This window comes from Coenobita brevimanus, chromosome 116, assembly GCF_032717465.1.
Source record: "Coenobita brevimanus isolate Jiangsu-jjx chromosome 116, ASM3271746v2, whole genome shotgun sequence".
NCBI classification, from domain to species: domain Eukaryota; kingdom Metazoa; phylum Arthropoda; class Malacostraca; order Decapoda; family Coenobitidae; genus Coenobita; species Coenobita brevimanus.
Window position 1 is genome coordinate 3,581,342 of NC_137069.1, and position 12,878 is coordinate 3,594,219.

At 42.8% G+C, this 12,878-nt stretch overlaps 1 protein-coding gene across 1 annotated transcript in view; it reads right to left on the reverse strand.

The window, feature by feature from the left end:
* The window catches only part of LOC145418774 (late secretory pathway protein AVL9 homolog), a 134,381-nt gene that overhangs the window by 43,760 nt on the left and 77,743 nt on the right, over nucleotides 1-12,878 (reverse strand). The window contains exon 17 of the mRNA XM_080287108.1: nucleotides 11,641-11,811. Within this exon, the coding sequence (XP_080143234.1) occupies nucleotides 11,641-11,811 (171 nt within the window). The remainder of the gene's footprint in view (nucleotides 1-11,640; nucleotides 11,812-12,878) is intronic.

A 12,878-nucleotide genomic window follows, 5' to 3' on the forward strand; every position in this document is an offset into this window, starting at 1 on the left:
ACAAACTCTCCCAAACTCATCCACCAAGCCTTGCAGCTCCCCTTCGTCTTCACTCAACAGCAAAGTATCATCTGCAAACAACAGTACAGGGAGTTTCCAAACACTCTGCCCCTCTCCCGGTGATGACTTGAACTGCCTGGAACCACTGTCTGACTCACTTCTTCTTCATTTCTGCAACATTTGCGGCCTTTCCTCTAACTTTCGCTCTGTTGAGCACCACCTCTCTTCCTCTAAACCTCACCCTCTCCTTCTAAATGAGATTCAGCTGTCTGAGGCAACTGACAGCAAACCCTTTTCTGTATCCCCCTACTTTCTCTATACTTATTTCAAAGCCAAAGGTGGATGTTGTGTATATATATGCAATGACTTATCTTGCTCTTGTGTTCCAGAACTCGATTCTTCTGAATTCTCTGCACTCTGTCATTCTCTGACTAAATATATCTGCACTGTTTACTTATCCCCTAATTCTACTGACTATCAAAAATTCTTCGACTATCTTACTTCTATGACGGAACACATTCTATCCATTTCTTCTTTCTCTGAAATCCCCATTTTAAGAGAATTCAATGTTCACCACCACCTTTGGCTCTCCTCTCCTTTCAGTGATCCACCTGGTGAACAAGCCTACACCTTATCGATCCTTACCAACCTAGAGCAGCTTGTACAGCACCCTACCCCTATCCCTGACCGCCTTGGAGAGAGTTCCAACATACTTGACCTCTTCCTTACAACTAATCCTTCTGCATACACTGTTAATCATTTCTCTCCGCTGGGCTCCTCCGATCACAACCTTATCACCTTAACCTGTCCTATCACTGGTACAGCCTGTGGACCCTCCAAAGAAACGTCGTCTCTGGCACTTTGAAGTGCGGATTGGGAGGCCCTCAGGCAGTACTTCTTTGATTTTCCCTGGAATGATTATTGCTTCCATGGCCAGGAGCCATCTGGGTGTGCTATGCGCATTACGGAGGTTACTAACTCGGGCATGGAAGCATACATTCCTTTCTCGTATCCTTTGTCTAACGCAAGAAAGCCTTGGTTTAATCCCGCTTGTTCTAATGCTGTCCGCAACAAGGAGAAGGCCTACAAAAGGTACCGGAGCCAACCCACCCCTGAATCACATCATCTTTACGTTTCTGCAAGGAATCGTGCTAAGTCTGTTCTTCGCTCTGCTAAAAATAATTTCATCCGTACTACATGCTCTCAACTCTCCAACGCAAATTCTTCCTGCTCCTTCTGGCAACTTGCCAAAAACCTTTCTAACAATTTTACCTCATCATCATTCCCTCCTCTTTTCTACTCTGATGGTTCTGTAGCTATTTCTTCTACTGATAAAGCAAATCTCTTCACTCAGACTTTCTCCTCCAATTCCACCTTAGATGATTCCAGTGCTGTTCCTCCATCACTTCCCCCCTCTGACTTCCTCATGGCTGACATTAAAATTTCTTCAGCTGATGTATTTTCTGCCATCACCGGCCTCAATACTTACAAGGCATAAGGGCCTGATGGAGTCCCTCCTGTTGATCTCAAGAACTGTGCTTCTGTTCTTACACCCTGCATAGGTATACTCTTTTGCCTTTGTCTATCAACTTGTACCTTTCCTTCTTGCTGGAAATTTGCTCTCATTCAGCCAGTCCCAAAGAAGGGTGACTATTCCCAACCCTCTAACTATCGTCCAATTGCTTTAACATCCCGTTTTTCAAAAGTTTTTGAGTCATTTCTTAACAGAAATATTTTACGGCATCTTTCCTATCACAACCTTCTTTCTGATCGTCAGTATGGGTTCCGTCAGGGACGCTCCACTGGTGATCTTCTCACCTACCTTTCAGACTCCTGGTCATCTTCCTTTCGGGACTTTGGCAAAAGCTTTACCATTGCACTTGACATCTCAAAGGCTTTCGATCAAGTCTGGCATAAATCTTTAATTTCCAAACTGCCCTCTTACGGTTTCTATCCTTCTTTCTGTGCCTTCATCACTAGCTTCTTTTCTGGTCGTTCTATAGCCACTGTTGTAGATGGCCATCGTTCTTCTCCTAGATCTATCAACAGTGGTGTTCCTCAGGGCTCTGTCCTATCACCAACTCTCTTCCTTTTATTCATCAATGATCTTCTAAGCTCTACATCTAACCCTATCCACTCATACACTGATGACTCCACCCTTCGCCTTTCCAATCAGTTCCCGCAACATCCATCTCAGCAGTTACTTCAACAAACACGGGATGAGGCTATGGCACACCTAATGTCTGACTTGACTCGTATCTCTAACTGGGGTAAATATAATCTGGTTGTTTATGCATCTAAGACTCAGTTCTTACACCTATCAACCCAACAGAATCTTCCACAGGTGTACCCACTAATGTTTAATAATATTCAGCTTAATCCTGCACCATCCTTGAACATGCTTGGGGTTTCATTTATTCAGGACTTATCTTGGAAAGATCATATTACATCTCTTGTAAAATCTGCTTCCAAGAGATTAGGCATGCTAAGCTGAGTCCGTTCCTTCTTTACCCCTGCACAATTGTTGACTCTATGCAGGGGTTTTATCCACCCCTGTGTGGAGTACAACTCTCATGTGTGGGGAGGCTCCCCACATACAGCTCTTCTCAATAGGGTGGAGTCAAAGGCTTTTGGTCTCATTAACTCTCCCCCTCTTACTGACTCCCTTCAACCTCTGTCTCTTCGCCGCACTGTTGCATCTTTATCTCTTTTTCTATTGCTACTCCAATGGTCACTGCTCCTCTGAACTGTCTGCATGCATTCCCCCACTTCTACAAAGGGCGCGTAGCACCCGTCTAGCAGCAAACTCTCATCCCTTTTCTGTCCAACTCTCTATTGCAAGAGTTAACTGTTACTCCCAATCCTTCATTTATGCAACAGGTCAACTCTGGAACTGTCTCCCTCTGTCTGTATTTCTTGCTTCCTATGATCTCCAGTCTTTCAAACGCAGTGTGTCCAGGCATCTCGAAATGATCAGATCTTGAATTTGGCTCTCTCTTGTGTTTTGTTTTTCTCTTGGAGGGAATATGGCCTTTGGTTCCTTCTTCCTCGCATTATTAAAAAAAAAAAAAAAAAAAAAAAAAAAAAAAAAAAAAAAGGCCACTCCAACATCCACTACCCTACCTTGCACCTCTTTTATTACCCCATCCATGTACAGATTGAACAACCATGGAGACATGACACATCCCTGTTTCAACCCAACCCTCAAAGAGAAAAATTCACTTAGTTCACCATCAACACGCACTGCAGCCTTAGCACCATCATAGATACTCTTCACAGCATTCAACAACTTCCCATCTACTCCATATATTTTTAATACTTTCCACAATCCTTGTCAATCCACCCGGTCATATGCTTTCTCCAAATCCATGAAAGCAACTTACAACTTCTTTCCCTTCTCTAGAAACTTTTCCACTAAAGATCTAAGAATGAATATCTGATATACACAACCTCTTCCATTCCTAAAGCCTCCCTGTTCTTCTCCAACTAATTCCTCTGTTCTTTCCCTAACTCTTTCAATAAGTATCCTACCATACACTTTTCCTATTGCACTAAGAAGACAAATGCCCCTATGATTACCACACACTTCTTTTTCCTCTCTTCCTTTTGACAAGGGAATAATTATACCTGACTTCCAATCCTCCAGGACTCTACCTTCTTCCCAGGCAAATCTGCACATCTTCCACATCCATTCTACTACTATCTCTCCCCCATGCTTCAGCATTTCACCACACACTCCATCAATTCCTGGGACCTTCCCCAGTTTGACTTTCTTCATTGCCTCCACAACTTCTATCCTACTGAGTTCTTCCTGTCTTCTCACCTCCCTCCTTCTCCCAGCCATTCCCCAGCCACTTATACTCACATTACTTCCATTCTCTATGTTCAACAATTCCTTACAGTGTTCTCTCCATCTGCTCACTTTGTCTCCCTTCTCCACTAGTAATCTACCATTTTTACCTTTCAATCCCCTACTAACTTCACTGCCACCCTGTCTTTCTCTCTTCACCTCTTTCCAGAACATTTTCTTACAGTCCCTCCACTTTACACTCAAATTCCTTCCAAATTCCTCATCCACTCTCTTCTTATTCTCTCTACTAATCTTTTCACCTCTCTCTTCCTTTCTACATATAACTCTCAGTTCCGCCTCCCAACTTCTTCCACGCCCCTATTTCTCATCCACTCATTATATGCTTTCTTCTTTTGTGCCACAGCCTGTCTCACCTCTTCATTCCACCATGCTGCTCCTTGCACCCCACATGCTGCACATATTTCTTCTGTGAATAACTTGCACGCACCTTCCACGTCCCCCATCTGCTCCAATTCATATTTGCCCAATCGTTCCTCCACTTCTCTCCTATATTCTGCCTTTTTCTCATCCTCTTGTAACCTTTCCACTCTCCTTGCAACTACTCCTTCCTTCTGTCCTTCCCTTCTTCTATTTCTCCAACTTACTTGAATCTTGATTCTGACCACCACCAAGTAGTGGTCAGAAAGTCCACTCTCCCAACCTCTATAAGCTCTTGCATCCATTACACATCTTCACATCCTTTCATCCACACACACATAATCAATCATTGCCTTCCTTTCATTCAGTTCACCACCCACCCTTCTCATCACTCGCCATGTATTCCTGTGGATCATTTTGTGTCTGGAGAGGGTATTGGCTATCACCAACCCCCTCCTGGCACAAACGTCCACTAACACACTGCCATTCTCATCTATCTCAGCAGGCACACCCCACTCACCAACTATTCCATCCACCCTCACATTCCCTACTTTACCATTCATATCACCGATCAAAAACACTCTCTCATTCCTTCCAAACTTTTCCATGCACACTTCCACATCTGTCCAGAACTCTTCTCTCACTCTGCTTGCACGATCTTGTATTGGCGCATACACGCATACAATCGCCCACATTTGTATTTCAACTTTCAATCTTACCCACACAATCCTAGAGCCAACTGATCCATAGTCTCTTATGTTCTTCTGTTCTTCTTCTTCCATCTTTTACTCACAACAATACACACTCCTTCTCGGTATATTTTGATATTCATTATAATCAATCACTGCTGGACTCCATGTTCTTGTAATCCTGAACAAACTTTTTTACAGATTACAAATCCTACTTTATGTTGCTTCTTTCATATATTCAGCAGAGTTCAAGAACGACAACTCCTTTCTGATGATTTGAATCCTACAGCACTAAAACAAATTATCAGCTGAAGCATTAATCTGGTAAGAAGGGTGGAGTGGGGTGGGGGATGACTTAATCAGAGGACTGTGCATCAGGTTAACTATAAAGCAACAGACTGTAATCTCATCAGCTGAGGAGGCTCCTTAGCATCTAATCCTTACTTGTTATATCTATATCTGATAAATTAATATATTCTTCCACAGGCTGAATGCTTTTCTTGCAATCTATACTGACTTTAGAGAAACAGATGTACCATACAAGAGAATAATGCCATATAAGACAATAATAATCTCAACTGGTAATAAACAAAACCAATGGTTATGGAAGAGACACTACAAAGCCTCGTAAGCTGACAAGAACACAGATCATTATCACAGAGTCTATGGCAGTGCCATAATTTTGTACTATATGGGCTTACTACTTATTACCATAACTACTATAATGTTACATGACTAAGTACCATACCATTTGTGTTGCCATTTAGTGTATTTTCTGCAAATTCTACATTTTCACTAAAAGTTAGTGACAATTTTTTATGGACAGCTACAAAAAATCTAGCACTTTTTTTTTTTTTTTTTTTTTTTAAGATTTTGAATATTAAGTTAGTTCTATACTTTTTTTTAGCATTTTTCTGGAGATCTTTGTACCTTGAGTCTGACTCTGTTTCCTTCATTTTTCCCTCTTCCTTCTGGCCATGGATGACTCTACACTGAGTGACAAACCAAATCGTTTCCTGTATACCAGAAAACCATTTATTATGCTGGGTGGTAACCATATAACCAAATTATGGTGCCAGGTGGTTTAGTGGGTAATTAATGCTCTCCAATCTGATTGAGCCTGTGTAGGTTTATATCCAAGGGATGGTTGGGGTTTATTGTTCACGTAATGCTACCCAGGGATGCGTGAGGCTGGTCTCTCTCATCTTAAATGTTAGGACCATCTTGCCTAGCCCCAGGCTCCCGTGCTCCTCATGTGGCGATACTCAGGGATGAGTGAGGCTGGTCACTCTCATCTTAAATGTTAGGACCATCTTGCCTAGCCCCAGGCTCCTGTGCTCCTCACTGGATGATGGATGGATGGAAAAATATGGATATGGCACCACCACATGATTAGGAAGAAATACAATGTAAAATACTACTCAATTCATGTAGCCAGTTAATGTACCCTCTTTCCTTATTGGCAAGTACTGTATACAATTCATCATGGCAAATTTAAATAAGAAAGCAAGATGCTGAGATGTTGTTTGCAACTTACACTGAAGCAAAAACATTAAACACCAAAACATCAACAGAAGGTTCTATATTACCCTTAACAAAGAATGTCTACAGTATAACTTACCAGAATCACTGTGGCAAAATAAAAACAGAATATAAGATGTCTGAGATACAAGCAAAATGTTTAAAAACAAAATACTTACAAAAGGTTGTAAATTACCCCTTCCAAAATTGCCCATAATTCACCCACAGTGCTCAAATAATATTATAAAATATAAAAGGGAATATTGTTTGGGCCAGAAAGTACAATAAGCAAAATTATAACCAATAAAACAGTTACAGAGGGATCTACACTGCCCTTTGTAAAGACTGCCAACAACTCGGCCATATTTGCTATATAATTTTAGGGGGTAAGCTGTTATTTAAGCTAAAAGCTATGAAAAAGTTGTAAACAATAAATCAGTAACAAAGGGCCGTCACTCCAACTGGGGGATTCTAACCATTAGACCACTATTAGCAAATGTCTAAAGTGGCACTGATTTCAAATGGAGTGGTACAGGTGAGTGGTACAGCCATGAACAAGAGTTCTCCAACAATCTAGCCAGCACTGTGTCCTGCCTTCCATATTATTGTTTTCATGTACTGCTCCAGCTAGAACTGACTCCCAGTGGATGTTGTTTACTGCACTACAGTAGAGCAGTTTAACCCTTAAATACCGAAGCACGTCAATGTACGTGTTGACCACTTTAGCCCTCTCAGCCGAATCACGTCAATATAGCGCGCCTTGTAAAAAACTGCCTGCACATTGCTCCGCCCCGATTGTAATGTGTATCCCTTCAAGCCAATGAGAACTAACTCCTCCGGCCTCGGTTTGGGTGATCCGGCCACTCTGGGGATGGGGGGGGGTCACCCCCCCTCTTGACCCACCCATTGCCTGAATGTTTCGTCATCTGTCACGTAATAACCCTCTCTGAAGACCCTTCCACCCCTCTGTATGCCCCAGTAGGACGTTATTAGTCGAAGTTTACCCCTCCCCAACCATGAGGTCCATTCCATCCCCCTCCAGCCCCTCCCACCTTCCCCCTCTACCTTGTATACTCCTACCTATCCTACCTCCTCCCTCCCTTTCGGTCCCATACTACCCTCCTACCCCCAATAAACAATCGTGTGATAGCTAGCATGCAGCTTGGCTTGCTCTCCCCCACCATGCCTCGCCTCCCCCACTCCCCCCACCCCCAACACATGTACACGTGCTTTATATGTATTGCCTCTTTTTTTTTTCCCTGTATCTTTTCGTACCTGAACATAATAAATGCTTCTCTGTATACTATTCTATACATGCAAACATGTGGAATCACAGGCATCTGAGCCCCAGCCCCCTCCACCACCACCCAGCCCCATCCCCCCACCACCACCCCTCCACCTCAATATATTAAAGACAGTTATTTTCCCTTTTCCCTTACATGCATCTGCAACAATATTGAACAATATTCTATTTTCCTTCATGGCAATATAAACATTTGGTGTTTCTGAAAGTTTCTGAAGTACTATGAGGCACTGCAGGATTACTCCCCATACGTGAATTATCTCCCCACACCTGCCTGCATGGTTGATATGCTAAATCGCATAGATTTTGTTTGCTTCAACTAGCCCAAGTGGTTGTTACTGTAAATGATCTCCCAAGGTTCAATGTACTCGTTGTGGGCCTTCTCTCCGATCGAATTTTATCTCCCCACATGTACATACACATCTGTTTTCATAGTAGTTGGTCAAGAACAAACTAAAGTGCTCTACTTTGATGAGAAAACATGGTTTTATCCAACCTCCATACTTACAAACCTTCCCCCAACAGGGTACTTTATCTCCCCCAAAGCAAGTAATCTCCCCACACCCCAAAACACCTGTTCTCGGGCTTGGTGTGACATGTGATGTTGCAATGACCTTTTTCAGTAATAGAAAGAGTTAGTTACCAAAACTATGAGGGCTTTCAAAAATTTTGGCTATAACTATTTTTTTTTTTTTCAACTTTGACCCTCGATTGTGCGGTAACCATTAGGCCTAGGGGAGTGCCAATTGCGCTGTCAGGTGTGTAAATTCTTCCTCTTTAGGCAGAACCTACTGATTTTCCCCTTGGCGAAAGTAAAAAAAACACCCCCCAATTGTGGCTCCAGTGGCAGACAAGCCAGATCGAATTGCAGTATTTAGGGGTTAAAAGAAACCTCAACACGATCTTATTCTCACTGGATAAGTATTCCCGAGCAATATAATTATTCCACTGTACAAAGGAAAAGGGGAAAAAGAAGTGTGTGGTAATCATGAGGGCATTTGTCTTCTTAGTGTAACAGGAAAAGTATATGGTAGAATACTTAGAGACAGAGTTAAGGAAATAACAGAAGAATTAGTTGGAGAAGAACAGGGAAGTTTTAGGAAGGGGAGAGGTTGTGCAGATCAGATATTCATTCTTAGGTCTTTAATGGAAATGTTTCTAGAGAAGGGAATGCAGTCTTCATGGATCTGGAGAAAGCATATGACAGGGTGGATAAACAAGGAACATGGAAAGTATTAAGGATACATGGAGTAAATAGGAAGTTGTTGATTGCCGTGAAGAGTATGTATGAGGGTGCTCAGGCTGCAATGTGTATGGATAGTGAACTGAGTGAATCTTTCTACCTGAATGTTGGAATGAAACAGGAATTTGTCATGTCCCCATGGTTGTCCAATCTGTATATGGATAGGTATAAAAAATCTGTATATGGATTGGGTTATAAAAGAGATACAAGATAGGATAGTGTTTGTTGGAGCGACACTAATAAGAGAGGGCAGTGTTTGGAAACTCCCTGTACTGCTGTTTGAAGATGATACTGTATTGTTAGGTGAAGATGACAGGGAACTGCAAGGCTTGGTGAATGAGTTTGGGAGTGCGTGTAAGAAACGGAATCTAAAGGTGAATGTAGAGAAGAGTAAAATTTTGGTCTTTGAGAGAAGTGGAGTCACTGAATGTACAGTGAGGCTGGATGAGGAGGAAATGGAAAATGTGAGTGTGTTTAAGTACTTACAGTAGGTAGTGTGATGAGTAAGGATGGAAGTTTAGAGGGTGAAGTGCTTGAAAGGGTACAACAGGGAAGAAAGGTTGCTGGCTCCTTGAAAGCAGTGATAAGTAACAGGGAAGTGGGCACGGAAGTAAAAAAAGTCACTGCATGACAGTATTGTGATACCAATTCTAATGTATGGACGTGAAGCTTGGGCCCTGCTGGAAGGACACGAGTCAAGAGTGAGAGCAGTGGAAATGAGTTATTTGGGAGGAGCATGTGGAGTTACATGGAAAGAAAGACTGATAAATGAGGAAATGAAGGAGTGCTGTCACTGCTGTGGTGTGGATGTGACAGAAAGCGTTACGAGAAACACACTGAGGTGTCTGGCCGTGTGGAGAGGATGAAGTGCAAGAGACAAACGAGAAGAGTGTATTAGGGTGAAGTGGAGGGGGAGGCTGAGGACGAGATGGAGAGATGGAGTGGAGAGGTATATGAGAGAGAAGGGGGTGAGCTGGGAGCAGGGCGGTGAAGTGGCATTGGACAGGGCAACATGGAGGCGATTTGTTTGTGATCACCCCTTACAAAACTAGGCATCTGGCAACAGATAGATAGAAAGATTCCCGAGCAAAATATGCAAATATGAAGAATCTCCTTGGTATGGACTGCAAGATCTCTGAAACAGTAATTTTTCCTTTTATCTATCTATATATCTATAGCCCGAACCTAATCCCGCAAAGGGTGGCCACAGACAAAATGCCTCCAAGCAGCTCTGTTACCCACCATTTGCCTACCCTCCCCCCAACTCACTCCCCCCTCCCTCATATACCTCTCAACTCCATCCCTCCACGCCATCCTCGGTCTTTCCCTCCCTCTCCCTCCCTCCACCTCACCAACATACACCCTCTTAGTCAGTCTTTCATTCTCCATTCTCTCCACATGTCCAAACCACCTGAGTATATTTCTCCTAATCTCCTCAACCACATCCACTTCCACCCCACAATGTTCCTTCACTTCTTCATTCATCAACTTGTCCCTCCATGTCACTCCTAATGCTCCTCTCAAGTAACTCATTTCCACTGCTCTCATTCTTGACTTGTTCCCCTCCAGCAAGGTCCATGCCTCGCTTCCATACGTCAGGGTAGGAATCACATTACTACCATGCAGTGACTTCTTAATTTCCATACTCACCTCCCTAGTTCAGTTGAACCAACAACCTTCCTTCCCTGCTGTACTGTTTCAAGCACTTCATCCCCAAAAGTTCCATCCTTACTCATCACACTACCCTAGTACAGTACTTGAATGCACTCACATTCTCCATATCCTCACCATCCACCCTCACTCTGCATTCTGTGACTTCATTCCTCTTAAACACCATAATTTTATTCTTGTTTATATTAACTTTCAGATTCCTATTCTTACACACTCTCCCAAATTCATTCACCAAACCTTGCAACTCCCATTCATCTTCACTCAACAATACTGTATCATCAGCAAACAGCAACACCGGAATCTTCCAAATCTCACCCTCATTCATTAGAGCCACCCCCACATCCACTGCCCTCCCTTGCACCTCCTTTACAACCCCATCCATGTATATATTAAACAGCCATGGAGACATCACACAACCCTGTTTCAGCCCCACCCTGAGATCAAAGAACTCACTCAGCTCACCATCCACTCGTACCGCAGCCCTAGCTCCTTTGTACATACTCTTCACAGCACTCAACAATTTCCCCTCCACTCCATATATTCTTAATACCTTCCACATACCTTGCCTATTTTATTTGCTTGTTTAGTTAGTTCTTTTTACAGGGTGGGGCACTAACCCACCACCAACCCTTTTAGTTGCCTCATATGACAAGCAGGGATACTGGAGGAATATTCTTGAAACCCCCCTTCCCCCAGGGGATCTTTTCAATTTAACTCCTTGTAATTCCTCCCTATACAACAAAGAGCAGCTTTCCCTCTTAGACTCTTCTGTTGTGTTCTTCATATGGCCTTCACATAAAAAGCAGTTCATGTAACATCTTCACGTCATAACCCACAGAGAAGTGTCAGCAAATTTTACTCATGACTACATCAGTACCCCTGAACCCCTTGAGTAAGAGACTCCTATACTAAAACAAATTGTCTACCAATAGAATGGTTATAAAGGATGTCACATTCTCAATGAATGTTTATAACTCACCTAGACTGCTTTCTGGAAGGGCAGTAGAGGTGGGTTGTGGGTCAGGGTGTGTTTCTGTGGCCTCAGTGGCGGGGTCTGTGTGTGTGGGGTCTGAGGGGTCTGTGCTGGAGGGGGTTGTGGTGGTGAAAGATGACCACAAGTTACTGATGGCTCCACGTGCTGACGTTAGTGCCCCACCTGTTGAAAAACAAAAAATAAATAAATAACTGGTAGAGTCACTGCAAAATAGGTCCTTCAGTCAGATGATGTACAGCATTTTACATTTTAAAGTGTAAAAAAAGGTCCTTTTTAATCCTTTCACTGTCACACCATTTGATATACAGTGTACTGTACACACTTTATACTAATGCTGAGATGTCACTGAGTTTTCAACGTGTGTCTATTTTGACATTTTTGGTCTAGAATTGTTATTACTGACTAGCATGGGTTAGCATATCTTATTTTTGCTGTCTCCACATGACTGACACACCGAGGAGATTTATATAGCTACAATATTGCAGATTTTTTTTTTTTTTAATACTTGCTCAAACTTGTTGAAAGATATGCAAAATAAAAGATGAATAAAATCTGAACAGATGTATACAGAATAATGGTGACTGTATTTCAGTGGTAGCTTTCTTTATGGAATATCTTATATTTTCTTACTATATATATATATATATATATATACAGTACCCTAGCGTCCAACACGCGTTTGTCCAACACGATTCGCGTCCAGCACAGAGAGCAAAAAATTAGTACGATTTAATACAATTTAATTACTGTAACATGGGTGCATTAGCATAACACGCACGGAGCTCCGAGAAGTGGGCGAAATCCGCAGAGTTCGCCTCTAGCACGATCACCCCCAGTCCAACAGGGTCATACTGGACGTTCCTGTGATGCTGACAGCCAATCAAACTTCTGATCAAGCTGCCTCCCCCATCCGCTATCGTGATGTCGCCCAATCAAAAATGCTTCTGCTCTCACGTGATGGTTTGTTTAAATTTCTCCCGCCACAGTGCCACTCAGTCGCATAATTCGCATTGGAAGGTGTTTTTTTCTCGCTGCATTTTCTGCCACCCCAAACGGGATTGAGGCATCTGGCAATAGATAGATAGACAGATTTTCTGCCGTTGCAACTGCATTTTACCCTGCTCACGATGTCTAGGAAGCCTTCTGAGAACCCCAAGAAGCGGCGGCACCTCCCTCAGGCCACCAAGCTAGAAATCATCAAGAGGCAGAAGAAAAGGGAGAAGAAAGTG